The sequence below is a fragment of the Oncorhynchus gorbuscha genome, linkage group LG12, assembly GCF_021184085.1.
Source record: "Oncorhynchus gorbuscha isolate QuinsamMale2020 ecotype Even-year linkage group LG12, OgorEven_v1.0, whole genome shotgun sequence".
Lineage (NCBI taxonomy): Eukaryota > Metazoa > Chordata > Actinopteri > Salmoniformes > Salmonidae > Oncorhynchus > Oncorhynchus gorbuscha.
The window spans coordinates 34,208,022-34,227,897 of record NC_060184.1 but is presented as its reverse complement, the minus strand read 5'-3'; the positions used below and the strand labels follow the sequence as shown (position 1 = coordinate 34,227,897).

Sequence of the window (19,876 nt, the reverse complement as noted above, 5' to 3'; positions counted from 1 at the left end):
TCACTCATCACCAAACCCACTGATATTGCCAACTACTTTAATGTTTTTTTCATTGGTAAGGTTAGCAAACTTAGGCATGACAAGCATTGAAATGTCGAATTCCGTAAAGTGAGTGTGGAAGAGGAGAAGCAAAGATTGTTGTCTATCAACAATGACAAGCCACTTGGGTCTGATAACGTGGGTGGACATTCACTGAGGATGATAGCGGACAATATTGCCTTTACTAGTTGCCATCTGTTCAATCTAAGCCTCCAGGAAAGTTTGCGCCCTCAGGCCTGGAGGGAAGCAAAAGTCATTCCGCTACCGAAGAATAGCAAAGCACTCTTTACTGGCTCAAACAACCGACCAATCAGCCTGTTACCAACCCTTAGTAAACTTTGGAAAAATGACAACGCTATTTCACAGTAAACAAATTAACAACAGATTTTCAGTAGATTTATAGGGAAGGCCATTCAACATGTATGGCACTTACACAAATTACTGATGATTGGCTGAGAGAAATTGATAATAAAAAGATTGTGGGAGCTGTTTTGTAAGAATTCCGTGCAGCTTTTGACATTATCGATCATAATCTGCTGCTGGAAAAACATATGTGTTATGGCTTTACATCCCCTGCTATACTGTGGATTGAGAGTCACCTGTCTAACAGAACCCAGCCTCTACATGAATGGTGGGTCCCCCTTGGGATGGTTGAGCTAACGTACACTACCATTCAAAAGTTTGAGGTCACTTAGAAATGTCCTTGTTTTTGAAAGAAAAGCACATTTTTTGTCCATTAAAATAACATCAAATTGATTAGAAATACAGTGTAGACATTGTTAATGTTGTAAATAACTATTGTAGTTGGAAACGGCAGATTTTTCATGGAATATTTACATAGGCGTACAGAGGCCCATTATCAGCAACCATCACTCCTGTGTTCCAACGGCACGTTGGGTTAGCTAATCCAAGTTCATAATTTTAAAAGGATAATTGATCATTAGAAAACGCTTCTGCAATTATGTTAGCACATCTTGTTCTGATTAAAGAAGCAGTAAAACTTGCCTTCTTTAGACTAGTTGAGTACCTGGAGCATCAGCATTTGTGGGTTTGATTAAAGGCTCAAAATGGCCAGAAACAAAGAACATTATTCCGTAACTCGCCAGTCTCTTCTTGTTTTGAGAAATGAAGGCTATTCCATGCGAGAAATTGCCAAGAAATTTAAGATCTCGTTAAACACTGTACGACTCCCTTCACAGAACAGCGCAAACTGGCTCTAACCAGAATAGAAAGAAGAGTGGGAGGCCCCGGTGCACAACTGAGCAAGAGGACAAGTACATTAGAGTGTCTAGTTAGAGAAACAGATGCCTCACAAATCCTCAACTGGCAGCTTCATTAAATAGTACCCACAAAACACCAGTCTCAATGTCAACAGTGACTCTCTAATGTACTTGTCCTCTTGCTCAGTTGGCACCGGGGCCTCCCACTCCTCTTTCTATTCTGGTTAGTCTGTTTGCGCAGTTCTATGAAGGGAGTAGTGACTCAAAGTAGAGGAGAGATTGACTTCATCACTACTTGTATTTGTGAGAAGTATTGACATGTTGAATGCACTGAGACACCCATGAATTACCTACAAGACATGCCACCATAAGTTTCTTCACAGTCCCCAAGTCCAGAACAGACTATGGGAGGCACACAGAACAACATAGAGTCCTGACTACATGGAACTCTATTCCACATCAAGTAACTCATGCAAGCAGTAAAATTAGATTAAAAAAATATTTGTAAAGAAAATAGATAGATAAAAATACACCTTATGGAACAGTGGGGACTGTGAAGAGACACACACAGGCATAGACACATGCATACACACATGATAACATGTACTATACACACATGTACACGTGGATTTTGTGTTGTAGATATGTGGTAGTACACTAGTGGCTTGAGGGCACACACTTAATGTGTTGTGAAATCTGTTGTGAAATGTACTGTAATGTTTTTTAAATTGTATAACTGCTTTCATTTTGCTGGACCCCAGGAAGAGTAGCTGCTGCCATGGGGATCCATAATAAATACAAATACGGACCATTGTCTACCAGCAGGGTGCGACTATTTCTTATTTAGCAAGGTGTCACGAGAATATGGCCATGCGAAAACACCGCAAAGGCTTGTGGGTGTTGTAGTTCTTCTCTAGCTCATGCATCTATATTTTGTAAGTGAAAACTAAAGTCCTCGCTGTAATGTCAGCTGCGATTCTTGTGGCAGCTGTTGTCGGTGGTGAAATATTGCTAATTGTTTCCGAATGTTTTCTCCTGGAAGAAATTGGTACAGTTGCTCTAGTACCCGGCAGATATGATTGGGGGAAAGACGGTAATTGTGACCTGAACGAACAGTGGCATAGTGAAAACCTTTGCCGGGAAGCTGCACAAACTCCAGTATTTAGTAATGAAGGTAATCTTTCAAAGTACACAATGGTGTGCTGTCCAACGTGCTGAAACAGTCACGTGTGTACACAGTCGCTTGATATTTGTTTACAAAAGCTAACAACGTCAATTAAGTTTTGAAATAAATTCAGTACGGGGTGTAGTTATCCTAATTACAATTCCTTCACTGGAAATCACTTGCAATGATTGTAGTTTATTACAAATTATATAGATTGAGAGATATACAGTGCCTTGCGAAAGTATTTGGCCCCCTTGAACTTTGCGACCTTTTGCCACATTTCAGGCTTCAAACATAAAGATATAAAACTGTATATTTTTGTGAAGAATCAACAACAAGTGGGACACAATCATGAAGTGGAACGACATTTATTGTATATTTCAAACTTTTTTAACAAATCAAAAACTGAAAAATTATTCAGCCCCCTTAAGTTAATACTTTGTAGCGCCACCTTTGCTGCGATTACAACTGTAAGTCGCTTGGGGTATGTTTCTATCAGTTTTGCACATCGAGAGACTGAATTTTTTTCCCATTCCTCCTTGCAAAACAGCTCGAGCTCAGTGAGGTTGGATGGAGAGCATTTGTGAACAGCAGTTTTCAGTTATTTCCACAGATTCTCGATTGGATTCAGGTCTGGACTTTGACTTGGCCATTCTAACACCTGGATATGTTTATTTTTGAACCATTCCATTGTAGATTTTGCTTTATGTTTTGGATCATTGTCTTGTTGGAAGACAAATCTCTGTCCCAGTCTCAGGTCTTTTGCAGACTTCCAGAATGGTCCTGTATTTGGCTCCCATCCATCTTCCCATCAATTTTAATCATCTTCCCTGTCCCTGCTGAAGAAAAGCAGGCCCAAACCATGATGCTGCCACCACTATGTTTGACAGTGGGGATGGTGTGTTCAGGGTGATGAGATGTGTTGCTCTGAGACTATCACAGTGCAGGTGCATTTATACGGAGACTTGATTACACACAGGTGGATTGTATTTATGATCATTAGTCATTTAGGTCAACATTGGATCATTCAGAGATCCTCACTGAACTTCTGGAGAGAGTTTGCTGCACTGAAAGTAAAGGGGCTGAATAATTTTGCACGCCCAATTTTACAGTTTTTGATTTGTTAAAAAAGTTTGAAATATCCAATAAATGTCGTTACACTTCATGATTGTGTCCCACTTGTTGTTGATTCTTCACAAAAAAAATACAGTTTTATATCTTTATGTTTGAAGCCTGAAATGTGGCAAAAGGTCGCAAAGTTCAAGGGGGCCGAATACTTTCGCAAGGCACTGTATATAGAGACCAACACGACACAGTCATCCAGCCATCATTAAACAAAACCCCTATGCTAATCATTCACTGTGTGTGCCTCTTACATGCCTGTTTTCCTTCTGTCTCCCCACATTAGGAAGAACAAAAAGTTGATGTGCTCATCTACAACGCAGGCATCTACCAGTGTCCCTACACCAAGACAGGAGGGTTTCGAGATGCAGCTGGGGTTCAACCACCTGGATCACTTCCTCCTCAACCACCTCGCCCCAGACTTCCTGTTGAAGTAGTTTTGTGTATATTGTATTTCTTAGCACAAACCAGTTTGCAACGGAAAATGAAAAAACGAAAGTTTCTTATGAAACAAGAGTTCAGGTTAGTCCTTTCCTGTTTCAGACAGTTTTCTTCAATTTGGTGCCTCATGAATACAACCCTTGTGTAATGTCTGTTGTGTTTCTATGGATGATTTTCCCCCTCGAGGGATAATAACATGTTCTACTTCTACTACCACTCCTGTGAGAGCAGCTGCAACAAAGCGTTCTGTTACAGCCAGAGCAAGTTGGCTAATCTTCCCGTGAGCTGACCCGACGCGGGAAGACGAGGGCGTCACGGTCAACACACTCTCCCCGGGCATGGTGAGTACCAGGCTGGGGAGGCACATCTACATCCCTCTTCCTGGCAAAACCTCTCCTCTACCTGGCCTGGCTGGCCTTCTTCAAGAGCCCACTGGAGGGCGCTTGGACGCCGCTCTACCTGGCGTGTTCGCCCAACATGGAGAGGGAGTGGTTGGGAAGTGCTTCGCTAATTGCGAGGAGCTGATGCCCAAGGTAATGGATGATCACTCGGTCAAGAGGCTGTGGAACCTGAGTGAAAGCATGTTGGGGATCAAGTCTCAGTAAGAGACCTGGGATCCAGACAGTCTTCTAGAGACGATCCGAGATACTTTTCCCTGTGAATCAAGTGAATTGGGGGATGATGGATTGAGACGGTTTGGGATTTCATTGGAACTGGGATCAGTGGGCAAAGTTCCTGATGTTTTTAATTAACCTTGGTGTGGATGTGTGCATCTGTGAGAGATGTGCAAATATTGTGTGGATGGAGTGTGAGTGGGATTGGGATTGGAGGTGTGCATGCCGAGAGTGCTAATAATGTGAGCAATGTGCCTGTGAAACAGAGAAGATCCATTGAGAATTTCTACATGCAGTGTTCCATGAATGTGTAACTAAGTATACCAGTTCCCATAGGAACCTACTAGATTATATGTACTGTACTTTTTTTCACCAGTGTTTACTGAATCACAAATTCACACAATCAAAGTGGAGGGGAGTTAATTCCTTGTAGTGATTAGCAAAGGGAAGGTGGACTGTCATATTTGCTTTTAATATGTGCTTACAAGTTTGGTTATAGTGCTATCGAAATATCCCCGGAGTGGTTTGAAAAGCAAGCAAATTGATATCTAGTTCACCAGCTGTATATAAATGCTAAGGCAGCTAAACTCATGCATACTGCATCGTGCATTTGACGGTGGGAAAAAGGAATAGAGGACTGGTTGTGTTGTGTTGCCTAATCGCGTTTTCGTCTCGCGAAGTGTTTGAATTGTAAATGCGTTGCCTTCTGCTGTGACTGGATGCACAGGAACAATTAAGTTTACAACGAGATTCAGATTCAGTTGGATGATGTCGCGACGTTGATGCCGTGGTGGCTCCCTCCTCTGGATAGATGTAATTTCTCAAGTAATTCCCTTTCCGCTTCAGAGCGAGTGAGTGAGAGGGGGAGTGCGTTATGAATGTCAATGGGGAGGTATGGCTTATGCTATACATTAACAAAATAGTCGACAATCCAAAAGATAGTTTCTCTCCACGTGTGCGCACACAGCTTGATTGGAATGCTTTTTAAAACAACATTGTTTCTGCACTCATTTTAGCGAATGGCATAATTATTATCGTCCACACACACACACACACACGCGCGCGCGCACGCACGCACGCACGCACACCAACACACACCTCAACACTAAATCACACTTTAGCAAACCTTGGAGCATCGACATGTGTGGTTTGTGCTTTATTAGGTTAAATGAAACACAACAGAAATATAGAAACATGCATCATTGTGTGATAGAAACAGATTTGTGGTTGCTTGATTGGGGTGTGGGCATCTGAGGTAGAGTGGGACAGGAAAATGTCTCCAAGGGTTATAGAGCAAAAATAACATCAACGGGTAAGACAAATGTTTACATCTCAAAAGAAGTCCATCAGTAGCAAAATGATACATACTTCGAACGGTCTCTTTAAGCGCTCTGGATATTTCAAAATGGTGTCAAAGCAAAAACTGAACGAATCAATGGAGCTGCACTCAAATGGGTTTAGGCTAGGGGCATCTCTATTTTTGAGTTACAAACACCTCTTAGTGCTGCAACTTTAACCCATGCCCCATTGTCATACATATTTTACTCTGCAGAAATGCAGCACAGTATTCAGTATTCAGCCTGTGATTGACAAACAAATCTCAATGTGCAATTTTGACAGTCTTCTTTAACATTCCAACTATCTCTCTTTGATTTGCAGATGCTCTTAATAACCAGACATATTTACAATGTGTTGGTGTCCACATCTGATTCAATTGTCGTCATTTCTTTACAAGCATCAGTTTTATATTTTCTTTTGAATGCAACTACAAACAAAATATGTCTTTGAACACTCAATTGTTGTAGTTGTAATTAAATATATTTATATATTTCAACAGTTACTTTAAATACTTCCTTCATCCACAACTGTGGTCTCTGGTACCTCCAAATACTATTTTATGTACCAAATGTACCAAAGGTAGCAGAGTCTTTTCCTATATTCCTCACTCATTTCGCACAGTAATAAATTGTCAATTCACCTGACCCAGACAATCTTACACGTTCATTGTAGTGATGCGAACCACACTTTTGTCAGTTTTTCACAGCTGTGGCAACAATCTGATGAATTCATGCTTAACCTACTGTATCGTCCAAATGTCCTATCAAAATGAATGTCCTTCAACTGAACGGCTAGACTCACACTAATCAATGTGTTTTGCTGGATCTACCAAGACCTCTCACCTCACATCCCACCAGGGAAAGAGATTAAGGAAAAGAAAGAACAGTAAGTCAGAGGATGAGAATCCCTTCTTCTCTCAGTTCAGAAGTGTTCCATACAGCTGGGCTTTGGTGAGACTGTCCTTTCTGGAGAGTCCTAACGTGCCAAATGTTTGGTATTGCGGGGGAGGGGGACAAGGTGGTAGCGGGGGCGGTGGTGGACTGCCCTGGGGGGGCGATGGATGCTGCATCTCGGTCTGGTAGTGCTGTTGCAGCTCGGCAGCCATCTCCAAGGACCTCTGGTTTAGGGACTCAGTGGAGCTGTTTGGGCTGACGTCCTCGTACTCCTTGTTCTGCCCTCCACCTCCTACCCCGGCCCCTGCTACACCGACACTGCCCTCCCTGTCATTGGAGCTTGCTGAGTGGTAGAGGCTGTGCTCTGACTCCTGGCTGTCCTCCTGTCCCCGGTAGAGATGGGTCTGGTGGGCTTGCTGGCTGTGGGACGGATGGGACTGACGGAGTCCCCCCACAGGGCTACACTGGGGGCTGGGCGTGGAGAAGCACACTGGGGTTTCCATGATGGGTCCTACACCTGCCTGGTGGTAGAAGTCTGCCCCTTCCTGGAAGCTGCTGTAGAGGGGTCCCAGGCGGATCTTGGCGGGCCGAATGGAGAAGTGCTGCTCGGAGAAGCTGTAGGGCGAGGCCCGGCCGGGCGAGTGGTACGAGTGGGCGCTTAGGTCCTCCACACTCAGCTGCCTCCAGCGACCAATCAGCTCCTCCTCCTCGGGCGCCAGTGTGCTGCCCCGGCGGCTGTCTCCATAGACTACGCTTGGCGAGGAGGAAGGAGGGAGGGGTTCGTAGGGCTCGCTGAAGCACGAGGACATGGTGCGGCTGTAGACAGGCGAGCTGCCGTTCTGGTGGTGTGCTCCGCCGGCCTGCTGGAAGACAGCGTGGACCTTGGCGAAGCCGCCCCCGCCGGGACTGTCCCTCTCCCAGGAGGAGTCACTCTTCCTCTCATAGTCTCCCCCATTCCTCCAGTCCATGTAGAGGGAGTGGTGGTGGGGAGAGGAGGCCGTGCTGCTTGGTGGGCCGTTGCCCTTGTTGTCGTCCGAGCCCCCTCCGCTGAAGCTGGAGTAGGAGCTGCCCGAGGTGGGGCCCAGAGAGGTGGGGAACTTGGCAAAGCACTCCTGGGAGAAGCCAGACCTCAGTCCCAACAAGGGACCCTCCTCTGGGTTACTATCTGTGGAGTTCTGGGGCCCGTAGAGCAGCTTTCTCTGGCCATGGAGGTCCATGCTTGGCCTGCGCTCACGGTTCTGATCGACCGGGCAGTACAGAGCTGTGTCGCTGCTGTACAGGTCTGACTTGTATGCTGCCCGGAGGCCAAGGCGTTCACCTCTGTCCAGGGTGTCCAGGAGAAAGCCTTGGTCCTGGGGTTGGGGGCTAGGCGAGCTAGAGGCTTGGCTGCCGCTGCAGGCCTCGTCGGGCTTCTCCAGCACCTTGGCGATGACGGAGGCAGGGACGGAATCGGCATAGGCAGTGTGGCAAAGAGGTGTGCCCTCCATGTGCATGGTCACTCGTTCCTGGAATTCAGCAGGCAACTGAGAAATAGAGAGAGAGAGAGAGAGAGAGAGACACTGAGGTATAGATAATGGTGATACAGACCGTGAGATTAGTGGATGGAAGTTCATGGAAGATAAAAACATTGTTTTCAAACATTAGCAACAACATACTGATAATGGCACCATATGGAGATCAGGCATGAAACTGAAAACTATAACTGAGGAGGTGTAACCTGGAGTTATTTCATGGATGGTAAACATAGGTACATCATGAGATCATTAGTTTGATATGTCGCTGTTGCCTCTGTCTCTCCATAGCAACAAGAATGAAGCTTTTGCAGAATGTTATCAAAAGGAATCTAGTCAATTATCGTTAATTGGCAATGAGAAGCTAGCTAATTATAGCTTCATGGCTAATAGGAGCCAAGACAAAACTGAACGTTTGTACAAACATCCTTTCATAGCAGTTGTATCACACATTCGCTTTAACCAATGTAAATACCCAATTACCATGAGATATTTAGATATTGTTTGCACATATTTCCAGGACCAATTTTTCAAAGAACATAATCATTTTCAACAGCCTACACCAGCCTAACCTGGACGATGCAGGGCCAATTGTGCGCCGCCCTATGGGACTCCCAATCACAGCCGGTTGTGGTACAGCCTGGATTCAAACCAGGGTGCCTGTAGTGACGCCTCACGCACTGAGTTACAGTGTATTAGACCACTGTGCCACTCGGGAGCCATGCTTGGTATGCAGTGGAGCAAGTGACTAACGCACTTCAATCATGGCTGGAAACATGCATAATGTCTCTGTGTTGCACCACATTCCATCAATAACCTTTTGATTACTCTCCAGTCCACAAACAAACAGACTGCAGGACATAAGTAGAACTATAACCTTTGACCCCATTGCAGCAGTGGACAGTATATGCCCAAGGTGTCATCAGTTTATCTGTTTCTTTCACTCCATATAGTAACACACACACACACACACACACACACACACACACACACACACACACACACACACACACACACACACACACACACACACACACACACACACACACACACACACACACACACACACACACACACACACACACACACACACACACACACACACACACACACACACACACACACACACACCATTAGTTTATGACCATTACATAACTGATGAATCGTGTTTGCATTGATATTTCCATTTAGGCGCATGGTGCCAAATGTGCTGAGGCATTTTTTAACGGTATTGGCAACGTGCCAGCTTTAAAATCTGCTCTTGCCACGCGGGCCGGGCAGGGGGCCCAGAGCTGATACAGCTGAAAGCCTTGCCAGTCTGCCCTGGCACTAACGCACTCATCAATACTCGCTCGTTCCTCTCCCGCTGGAAAACAAAAGTAGCATGGGCACTGTTGGGCATACTCAAATCTCCATCTCCTTATGCATATAGTGTCTTAGCGCTCTGCAACCTTCCATCAATTACTCACTTACCTGTCACATAATGTAGCTGTAGTGTTCCATTGTTAATCACTGTCAAACATTTACCTCCTAACCAATCCATCAGTGGAGTAATCACCTTATGATTCAAACTGTTGATGTATTGGAAGTTTGGAACTATTTCAGCTTAGGTTCGAGGGCCCAGGTTTTAACCCGTAATCCTAGCTCATGCATCGATCGATGTGAATGGATCAAGACTTGTGCTAATATTTGCAGCACTGCACATCGTGCCCATACCTCAAGTCAGGTGGATTCAGCTGCTTAGATAAAGGATGAAGGTTGTTTTATCTCCTGGGGATTTTTATCCAAGTGAATTTCCCTCCCTGTGTAGCTTCACTAACACCATCCAATGGCTGGGGTTGAGGAAGTCATAAGACCGTAGCTTCAGCTTAGCATTAGCTTTAATTTAACTTAGCCAGTGTAGTATGTTGATAATAGGCAGCAGCAGACTTGGGGTCAAAATTTGTAAGTCGCTCTGGATAAGAGCGTCTGCTAAATGACTTAAATGTAAATGTAAATAGTATACATTTTCTTTCAAATACTTTAGCTGTGCTAAATTGCCCTTGCCAGGTGCAATGGCTCTCGTAGAAAAATTGCCAAAGGTCAAATCTTGCCTATCTGTCACTCTGACCAAGCTCAACCAAGTGCTTAAAGTTTGAATGAAAACAAAGTACTATTTGAGCCCAGGTCTGATAGGCAAAGAAGAATAACTAAACCACTGCAATTTCCCTGGACTCTTGGGTACATTCAATGTGGCTGTTCAAGTAATTATATGTCTGTGGTTGGGGGAGGACTCACCTCAGAAAGCTGGGTCCTGTAGTGGGACTTGTTGCACTGGAGCAGCTGGGCAGCCAGGTTACAGTCCTTCCTGTACAGATCCTACAGGACAGACACAGTGTTGGAATGTGTTAGAAGAAAACATGTTCTTAAGAAATGATTCATTCCAAAGAAACACACTGCATTGAATTCGAGGATGAGCCAGAACCGGGACTTGAACTCAAGTGTTGTTCGGTCCAACACCTTATATAACGAGCTCCAAACCTCTTGGCGAAGATGCAAGGTGTTGTATACTAAGGTTGTTACAATACACTTTGAGGGTTGTGACTGTACTTTTGATGACCTATAGATCTGACCTCATAGAGTGCCCTTACATTGTCCTCCCTCAGTTTCTCAATGGTCAGCTTGGCCTCCATCAGGTGGTTGTTGAGCACGATGATCTCTCTGCTCAGGGCTCTCTTCTCGTCGTCATGGTGCTGAGACTGAGGAGAGCAAAGGCTCATGTCAGACTCACGTTGCAAATACATTGTTGTTTTTTCTTTGATTTCCGTGGCAGTGCAGTAGAACCCAGCCAGATGCCATACCCTACATATATTTGCTTATAATCATATCATGTGTAATCATGCTTAATTAAACACACATCACTTAAAATGGTCTAAAAGTATACAAGAGTGTCCCATCATTCTCTGTGCCTCAGATCACACAGGACACGGAATTCTCAGAGGCCTCAACTCGTGACTATCTTACCTTGAACTAGCTGAAACGGCTTCATTTCACTCTCTGTTCCAGACAACATGACAACGTAGCAGAAGTCTACCTATTCTCATTGTTCAACTGAACTTTTTATCAGTTTCATATCAACCATCTGTAAATCTGTAATGATGCATGTATATAATTCAGCATTACTTTATAATCTTAAACTTATTTATTTATAATCTTTGCTATTAGATGTAAATTCCCCTGTTTTGGGGACCAGCGTGGGTCTGGTACCGGTTCGACCAACATTTTTTGCTTATAAGTCCATATGTGAACACCATAGATGGAAATGGCTTGCTTGAGTGCTAGCCATGATTCTCATGAACACTGGAATATGTCTCTTCTGCCTGTGTGAAGCAGGATGTGAAATCTAAAACCACTCGAAACTGGGATGTCCCTCCTACCATTTAATTCGCTCTTCCAACTCTCCATCAACTCCTGGCTGAACCCTACATCACAGACACTAACCGCGCATATGCCTGGAATCCTTACATCTTAACGCAACAGGAGAGAGTGGTTTCAGAGATAGATTTATAGCAAGTAATCTAAAATAATTCATAGATTTTAAACAAAAAACACTTTATGATTAATAGGCGACGAAAGGCGAGTTCCTAATGAGTTCAAGAAGCCAAGCTAGAACTCTGTGAGACGTTCACAGCAATTGGGGCAGACATTTTGAACAAGAGAAACCTTCAGAAAATATGCACATTTCTAGCACTAAATATACAAATATGTATTTTACACTTGGAAGGAAGGTGAAATCTTGTTGTTAGTTATTTTAGAAATTGATTAAACAATATTTAGAAAAAATATATGAAATCGTTTCAAGTCTTCATCTAGTTTTGTTGAATAGGAAATACATCATATGAGATTTGAATCTTTCTTTGAGTAGGCAGCATTATTAGTTATTTTTTTATGGCCCTCTCATGATAAATAATTACTTTTGGGGATGACATCGATTACATTTTCGCTAATGTTTAGTTACATTTAAGAGGATTTATACTGTCCTGTTGGTGCTATTAGCATCTGGTGCTATCAGTGTCATGTTTTGTCATTAATTATCATGTCTTGTCCCTGTGCTTCCCCTTCTATTCGTTTCCCTCTGCTGGTCTTATTTGGTTCTTTCCCTCCTTCTATCCCTCTCTCTCCCCCTCCCTCTCTCACTCTCTCGCTCTCTCTTCTCTCTCTCTTCTCCGCCCATGTCCAGGAGTCCTGAACCCTCTGCTCCTCCATACCACGCTGCTTGGTCCTTTGGTGGTGGGTAGTTCAGTAACGGGTGTCGTCGTCGGATGAGGAGGAATCGGACCAAAGCGCAGTGTGGTAAGTGTTTGTGACTTTTATTAAACAGAACACTGAAACAAAAATGACAAAGTGAATAAACAAAACCGAAACAGTCCTGTCAGGTGCAAAACACTAAACAGAAAACAACTACCCACAAAACATAGGTGGAAAAAAGCTACCTAAGTATGGTTCCCAATCAGAGACAACGATCGTCAGCTGTCCCTGATTGAGAACCATACCCGGCCAAAACAAAGAAATACAAAACATAGAAAAAGGAACATAGAATGCACACCCAAATCACACCCTGACCAAACCAAAATAGAGACATAAAATCTCTCTACGGTCAGGGTGTGACAATGAAGGCTATTCCATGCGAGAAATTGCCAAGAAACTGAAGATCTTGTACAACTGTCATGTTTGTCATTTATTATCATGTCTTGTCCCTGTGCTCCCCATTCTATTCGTTTCCCTCTGCTGGTCTTATTTGGTTCTTTCCCTCCTTCTATCCCTCTCTCTCCCCCTCCCTCTCTCACTCTCTCGCTCTCTCTTCTCTCTATCGTTCCGTTCCTGCTCCCAGCTGTTCCTATTCCCCTAATCATCATTTAGTCTTCCCACACCTGTTCCCGATCCTTTCCCCTGATTAGAGTCCCTATTTATTCCTTTGTGTTCCGTTCCTGTCCCGTCGGTTCCTTGTTTAGTATTCACCATGCTGTGGTTGCGTTTCGCCCTGTCCTGTCGTGTTTTTGCTGTGATTGTGTATCGCCCTGTCCTGTCGTGTTTTTGCCTTCATCAGATGCTGCGTGTGAGCAGGTGTCTCTGTCAACTACGGCCTGCGCCTACCCGAAGCGACCTGCAGTCTGTGGCCGCTTCTCCAGTTATTTCCCCTCTACAGACTAGAGGATTTCTGTTATTCCCTGTTTGGACTTAAATAAACTCTGTTTCTGTTAAGTCGCTTTTGGGTCCTCTTTCACCTGCATGACAGAAGGAACCGACCAAGGAATGGACCCAGCGACTTCAGACGCTCGTTACACTGCCGTCGAGATCCAAGGAGCCATGCTCGGCAGACACGAGCAGGAATTGTCTGCTGCTCGCCATGCCGTGGAGAACCTGGCCGCTCAGGTTTCCGACCTCTCTGGACAGTTCCAGAGTCTACGTCTCGTGCCACCTGTTACTTCCTGGCCTGCCGAGCCTCCAGAACCTAGGGTTAATAACCCACCTTGCTACTCCGGGCAGCCCACTGAGTGCCGCTCCTTTCTCACGCAGTGTGAGATTGTGTTCTCTCTCAACCCAACACATACTCTAGAGAGAGCTCGGGTTGCTTACGTCATTTCACTCCTTACTGGCCGGGCTCGAGAATGGGGCACAGCTATCTGGGAGGCAAGGGCTGATTGCTCTAACAAGTTCCAGAACTTTAAAGAGGAGATGATTCGGGTTTTTGACCGTTCAGTTTTTGGTAGGGAGGCTTCTAGGGCCCTGGCTTCCTTATGCCAAGGTGAACGGTCCATAACGGATTATTCTATTGAGTTTCGCACTCTTGCTGCCTCTAGTGAGTGGAACGAGCCGGCGCTGCTCGCTCGTTTTCTGGAGGGACTCCACGCAGTGGTTAAGGATGAGATTCTCTCCCGGGAGGTTCCTTCAGATGTGGACTCTTTGATTGCTCTCGCCATCCGCATAGAACGACGGGTAGATCTTCGTCACCGGGCTCGTGGAAGAGAGCTCGCATCAACGGTGTTTCCCTGCTCCGCATCGCAACCATCTCCCTCCTCTGGCTCAGAGTCTGAGCCCATGCAGCTGGGAGGGATTCGCATCTCGACTAAGGAGAGGGAACGGAGGATCACCAACCGCCTGTGCCTCTATTGCGGAGTTGCTGGACATTTTGTTAATTCATGTCCAGTAAAAGCCAGAGCTCATCTGTAAGCGGAGGGCTACAGGTGAGCGCAACTACTCAAGTCTCTCCATCAAAATCCTGTACTACTTTGTCGGTCCATCTACGCTGGACCGGTTCGGGTGCTACATGTAGTGCCTTGATAGACTCTGGGGCTGAGGGTTGTTTCATGGACGAAGCATGGGTTCGGAAACATGACATTCCTTTCAGAGAGTTAGATAAGCCTACGCCCATGTTCGCCTTAGATGGTAGTCATCTTCCCAGTATCAGATTTGAGACACTACCTTTAACCCTCACAGTATCTGGTAACCACAGTGAGACTATTTCTTTTTTGATTTTTCGTTCACCGTTTACACCTGTTGTTTTGGGTCATCCCTGGCTAGTATGTCATAATCCTTCTATTAATTGGTCTAGTAATTCTATCCTATCCTGGAACGTTTCTTGTCATGTGAAGTGTTTAATGTCTGCCATCCCTCCCGTTTCTTCTGTCCCTACTTCTCAGGAGGAACCTGGCGATTTGACAGGAGTGCCGGAGGAATATCATGATCTGCGCACGGTCTTCAGTCGGTCCCGAGCCAACTCCCTTCCTCCTCACCGGTCGTATGATTGTAGTATTGATCTCCTTCCGGGGACCACTCCTCCTCGAGGTAGACTATACTCTCTGTCGGCTCCCGAACGTAAGGCTCTCGAGGATTATTTGTCTGTGTCTCTTGACGCCGGTACCATAGTGCCTTCTTCTTCTCCGGCCGGGGCGGGGTTCTTTTTGTTAAGAAGAAGGACGGTACTCTGCGCCCCTGCGTGGATTATCGAGGGCTGAATGACATAACGGTTAAGAATCGTTATCCGCTTCCCCTTATGTCATCAGCCTTCGAGATTCTGCAGGGAGCCAGGTGCTTTACTAAGTTGGACCTCCGTAACGCTTACCATCTCGTGCGCATCAGAGAGGGGGACGAGTGGAAAACGGCGTTTAACACTCCGTTAGGGCATTTTGAGTACCGGGTTCTGCCGTTCGGTCTCGCCAATGCGCCAGCTGTTTTCAGGCATTAGTTAATGATGTTCTGAGAGACATGCTGAACATTTTTGTTTTTGTCTATCTTGACGATATCCTGATTTTTTCTCCGTCACTCGAGATTCATGTTCAGCACGTTCGACGTGTTCTACAGCGCCTTTTAGAGAATTGTCTCTACGTAAAGGCTGAGAAGTGCTCTTTTCATGTCTCCTCCGTTACTTTTCTCGGTTCCGTTATTTCCGCTGAAGGCATTCAGATGGATTCCGCTAAGGTCCAAGCTGTCAGTGATTGGCCCGTTCAAGGTCACGTGTCGAGTTGCAGCGCTTTTTAGGTTTCGCTAATTTCTATCGGCGTTTCATTCGTAATTTCGGTCAAGTTGCTGCCCCTCTCACAGCTCTTACTTCTGTCAAGACGTGTTTTAAGTGGTCCGGTTCCGCCCAGGAGCTTTTGATCTTCTAAAAGAACGTTTTACGTCCGCTCCTATCCTCGTTACTCCTGACGTCACTAGACAATTCATTGTCGAGGTTGACGCTTCAGAGGTAGGCGTGGGAGCCATTCTATCCCAGCGCTTCCAGTCTGACGATAAGGTTCATCCTTGCGCTTATTTTTCTCATCGCCTGTCGCCATCTGAGCGCAACTATGATGTGGGTAACCGTGAACTGCTCGCCATCCGCTTAGCCCTAGGCGAATGGCGACAGTGGTTGGAGGGGCGACCGTTCCTTTGTCGTTTGGACAGACCATAAGAACCTTGAGTACATCCGTTCTGCCAAACGACTTAATGCCCGTCAAGCTCGTTGGGCGTTGTTTTTCGCTCGTTTCGAGTTTGTGATTTCTTACCGTCCGGGTAGCAAGAACACCAAGCCTGATGCCTTATCCCGTCTGTTTAGTTCTTCTGTGGCTTCTACTGATCCCGAGGGGATTCTTCCTTATGGGCGTGTTGTCGGGTTAACAGTCTGGGGAATTGAAAGACAGGTTAAGCAAGCACTCACGCACACTGCGTCGCCGCGCGCTTGTCCTAGTAACCTCCTTTTTCGTTCCTGTTTCCACTCGTCTGGCTGTTCTTCAGTGGGCTCACTCTGCCAAGTTAGCTGGTCATCCCGGTGTTCGAGGCACTCTTGCGTCTATTCGCCAGCGCTTTTGGTGGCCGACTCAGGAGCGTGACACGCGCCGTTTCGTGGCTGCTTGTTCGGACTGCGCGCAGACTAAGTCGGGTAACTCTCCTCCTGCCGGTCGCCTCAGACCGCTCCCCATTCCTTCTCGACCATGGTCTCACATTGCCTTAGACTTCATTACCGGTCTGCCTTTGTCTGCGGGGAAGACTGTGATTCTGACGGTTGTCGATAGGTTCTCTAAGGCGGCACATTTCATTCCCCTCGCTAAACTTCCTTCCGCTAAGGAGACGGCACAAATCATTATTGAGAATGTATTCAGAATTCATGGCCTCCCGTTAGACGCCGTTTCAGACAGAGGCCCGCAATTCACGTCACAGTTTTGGAGGGAGTTCTGTCGTTTGATTGGTGCGTCCGTCAGTCTCTCTTCCGGGTTTCATCCCCAGTCTAACGGTCAAGCAGAGAGGGCCAATCAGACGATTGGTCGCATACTACGCAGCCTTTCTTTCAGAAACCCTGCGTCTTGGGCAGAACAGCTCCCCTGGGCAGAATACGCTCACAATTCGCTTCCTTCGTCTGCTACCGGGTTATCTCCGTTTCAGAGTAGTCTGGGTTACCAGCCTCCTCTGTTCTCATCCCAGCTTGCCGAGTCCAGCGTTCCCTCCGCTCAAGCGTTTGTCCAACGTTGTGAGCGCACCTGGAGGAGGGTGAGGTCTGCACTTTGCCGTTACAGGGCACAGACGGTGAGAGCCGCCAATAAACGCAGGATTAAGAGTCCAAGGTATTGTTGCGGCCAGAGAGTGTGGCTTTCCACTCGCAACCTTCCTCTTACGACAGCTTCTCGTAAGTTGACTCCGCGGTTCATTGGTCCGTTCCGTGTCTCCCAGGTCGTCAATCCTGTCGCTGTGCGACTGCTTCTTCCGCGACATCTTCGTCGCGTCCATCCTGTCTTCCATGTCTCCTGTGTTAAGCCCTTTCTTCGCACCCCGTTCGTCTTCCCTCCCCCTCCCGTCCTTGTCGAGCGCACCTATTTACAAGGTACATAAGATCATGGACATGCGTTCTCGGGGACGGGGTCACCAATACTTAGTGGATTGGGAGGGTTACGGTCCTGAGGAGAGGAGTTGGGTTCCGTCTCGGGACGTGCTGGACCGTTCACTCATCGATGATTTCCTCCGTTGCCGCCAGGATTCCTCCTCGAGTGCGCCAGGAGGCGCTCGGTGAGTGGGGGGTACTGTCATGTTTGTCATTTATTATCATGTCTTGTCCCTGTGCTCCCCATTCTATTCGTTTCCCTCTGCTGGTCTTATTTGGTTCTTTCCCTCCTTCTATCCCTCTCTCTCCCCTCCCTCTCTCACTCTCTCGCTCTCTCTTCTCTCTATCGTTCCGTTCCTGCTCCCAGCTGTTCCTATTCCCCTAATCATCATTTAGTCTTCCCACACCTGTTCCCGATCCTTTCCCCTGATTAGAGTCCCTATTTATTCCTTTGTGTTCCGTTCCTGTCCCGTCGGTTCCTTGTTTAGTATTCACCATGCTGTGATTGCGTTTCGCCCTGTCCTGTCGTGTTTTTGCTGTGATTGTGTATCGCCCTGTCCTGTCGTGTTTTTGCCTTCATCAGATGCTGCGTGTGAGCAGGTGTCTCTGTCAACTACGGCCTGCGCCTACCCGAAGCGACCTGCAGTCTGTGGCCGCTTCTCCAGTTATTTCCCCTCTACAGACTAGAGGATTTCTGTTATTCCCTGTTTGGACTTAAATAAACTCTGTTTCTGTTAAGTCGCTTTTGGGTCCTCTTTCACCTGCATGACAACAACGGCCTTGTACAACTCCCTTCACAGAACAGTGCAAACGGGCTCTAACCAGAATCAAAAGAGGAGTGAGAGGCCCCGTTGCACAACTGAGCAAGAGGACAAGTACATTAGAGTGTCTAGTTTTAGAAACAGACGTCTCACAAGTTTGAAGTACAATACCAACATACAGTAGCTACTGTCATAGGTCATAGGTGGAATAGGCATTGTGGTGCTCATGTGAATTTCCTTTATTTTACTGCTTCAGACCAATGCCTATTCTCACTTAAAACATTGTATTTTGTTTTTAATTTCCATTTTTACACCGGAAAGTGATTATATAACATCATAATACAACATTATAATAATACAAAATAACACAGCAATAAAAGTTCATTAAGAGCAAACAACAAATAAAAATGGCAACAGAAATAATGTAATTGTTAGTATTCATCTAATATTAACAGCTGATTTTCCAGAGGGAAGCGAAAAACGAGAAACCCTTTTAAGCCAATATGGAGTAAACTGGAAACATTTTCCCTGATCTCTCTTTAGACAATTGCGCAAGCACCTGGAAAATACACAAATAATCAACATGTACCCATGAACTATGTACAAGTTTACATACCTGTAAACAAAAGTGAGTTATCACTAAATATAACATTTACAACCAAATGCACATTCATCTGATATAGTCAACTTTGTAAATACAATTCACGGATGGCCACAATTGCTCTTGAGAAGCTATAGGTTTATGCAGGCTTTTTTTGTTCAAGCGCAGTTCTACCACACCTGATCCTACTAGTCATGGTCTCGATGAACAGCTGAGTGGTAGAATCAGGTGTGGTAGCACTGGGCTTAAACAGAGAAGCCTGCATAACGGTGTGGATCGTCAAGAGCAATTTTGACAACTCCTTTTACAAACACTGCAACAAATGACAAATTGCTGAGAAACACCTGTAAAACAGTCATTAGACAAGTGCAAAACTTGGAAGAGAAATGATTGACATACAGTTTGAACAAATCTGAACTTGGATAGGTGCTCTAAATCCTTGAAAACAAAACTTCAGCTACAAATGTCCTAAGTAATGCTGTACACAGCTGTCCAACTCCAGTAAAAGAGCACAATGTCCTCATTTATAAATGGCAGTATAAACATGAAAACAGGTGGGAGTGGGAGTACTCAAGATTTGGAACAGAACACACATCTTAAGTATTGACAGTGGCAAAGTACCATGTGTACTGTGTGCATTTAAATTGGTATAAGTCATTTGTCAGTTCCACATGGGCCAGCTTGCATTTCTCTGTGACAGGAACATGCCCACAATCCACCACTCTGCCATGAAGCACTGTGTCCCCGGGCAGGACTGTAGGGATGGCGTGCATCTCACTGATGAGGGCAACGACCTCTTTCTTCCTTGAGAGTCTGAGAGATGGTCTCTCCTCAGTTCTA

General features: G+C 45.6%; 1 protein-coding gene and 1 pseudogene across 7 annotated transcripts in view; one reads left to right on the top strand and one right to left on the bottom strand.

Moving 5' to 3' along the window:
• Positions 1-2,334: 2,334 nt before the first annotated feature.
• LOC123990366 lies at positions 2,335-4,592 on the top strand (annotated as a pseudogene).
• Positions 4,593-5,731: 1,139 nt separating this feature from the next.
• Positions 5,732-19,876, bottom strand: part of si:dkey-174m14.3 (uncharacterized protein LOC563117 homolog) — a 44,931-nt gene continuing 30,786 nt past the window's right edge. For all 7 annotated transcript variants that reach the window (XM_046291929.1, XM_046291932.1, XM_046291935.1 and 4 more), the window contains 3 exons: positions 10,974-11,081; positions 10,621-10,701; positions 5,732-8,355 (listed from right to left, as the gene is read on the bottom strand). In XM_046291929.1, coding sequence (XP_046147885.1) covers positions 6,856-8,355; positions 10,621-10,701; positions 10,974-11,081 — 1,689 coding nt within the window. In that variant the 3' untranslated portion in view covers positions 5,732-6,855. The remainder of the gene's footprint in view (positions 8,356-10,620; positions 10,702-10,973; positions 11,082-19,876) is intronic.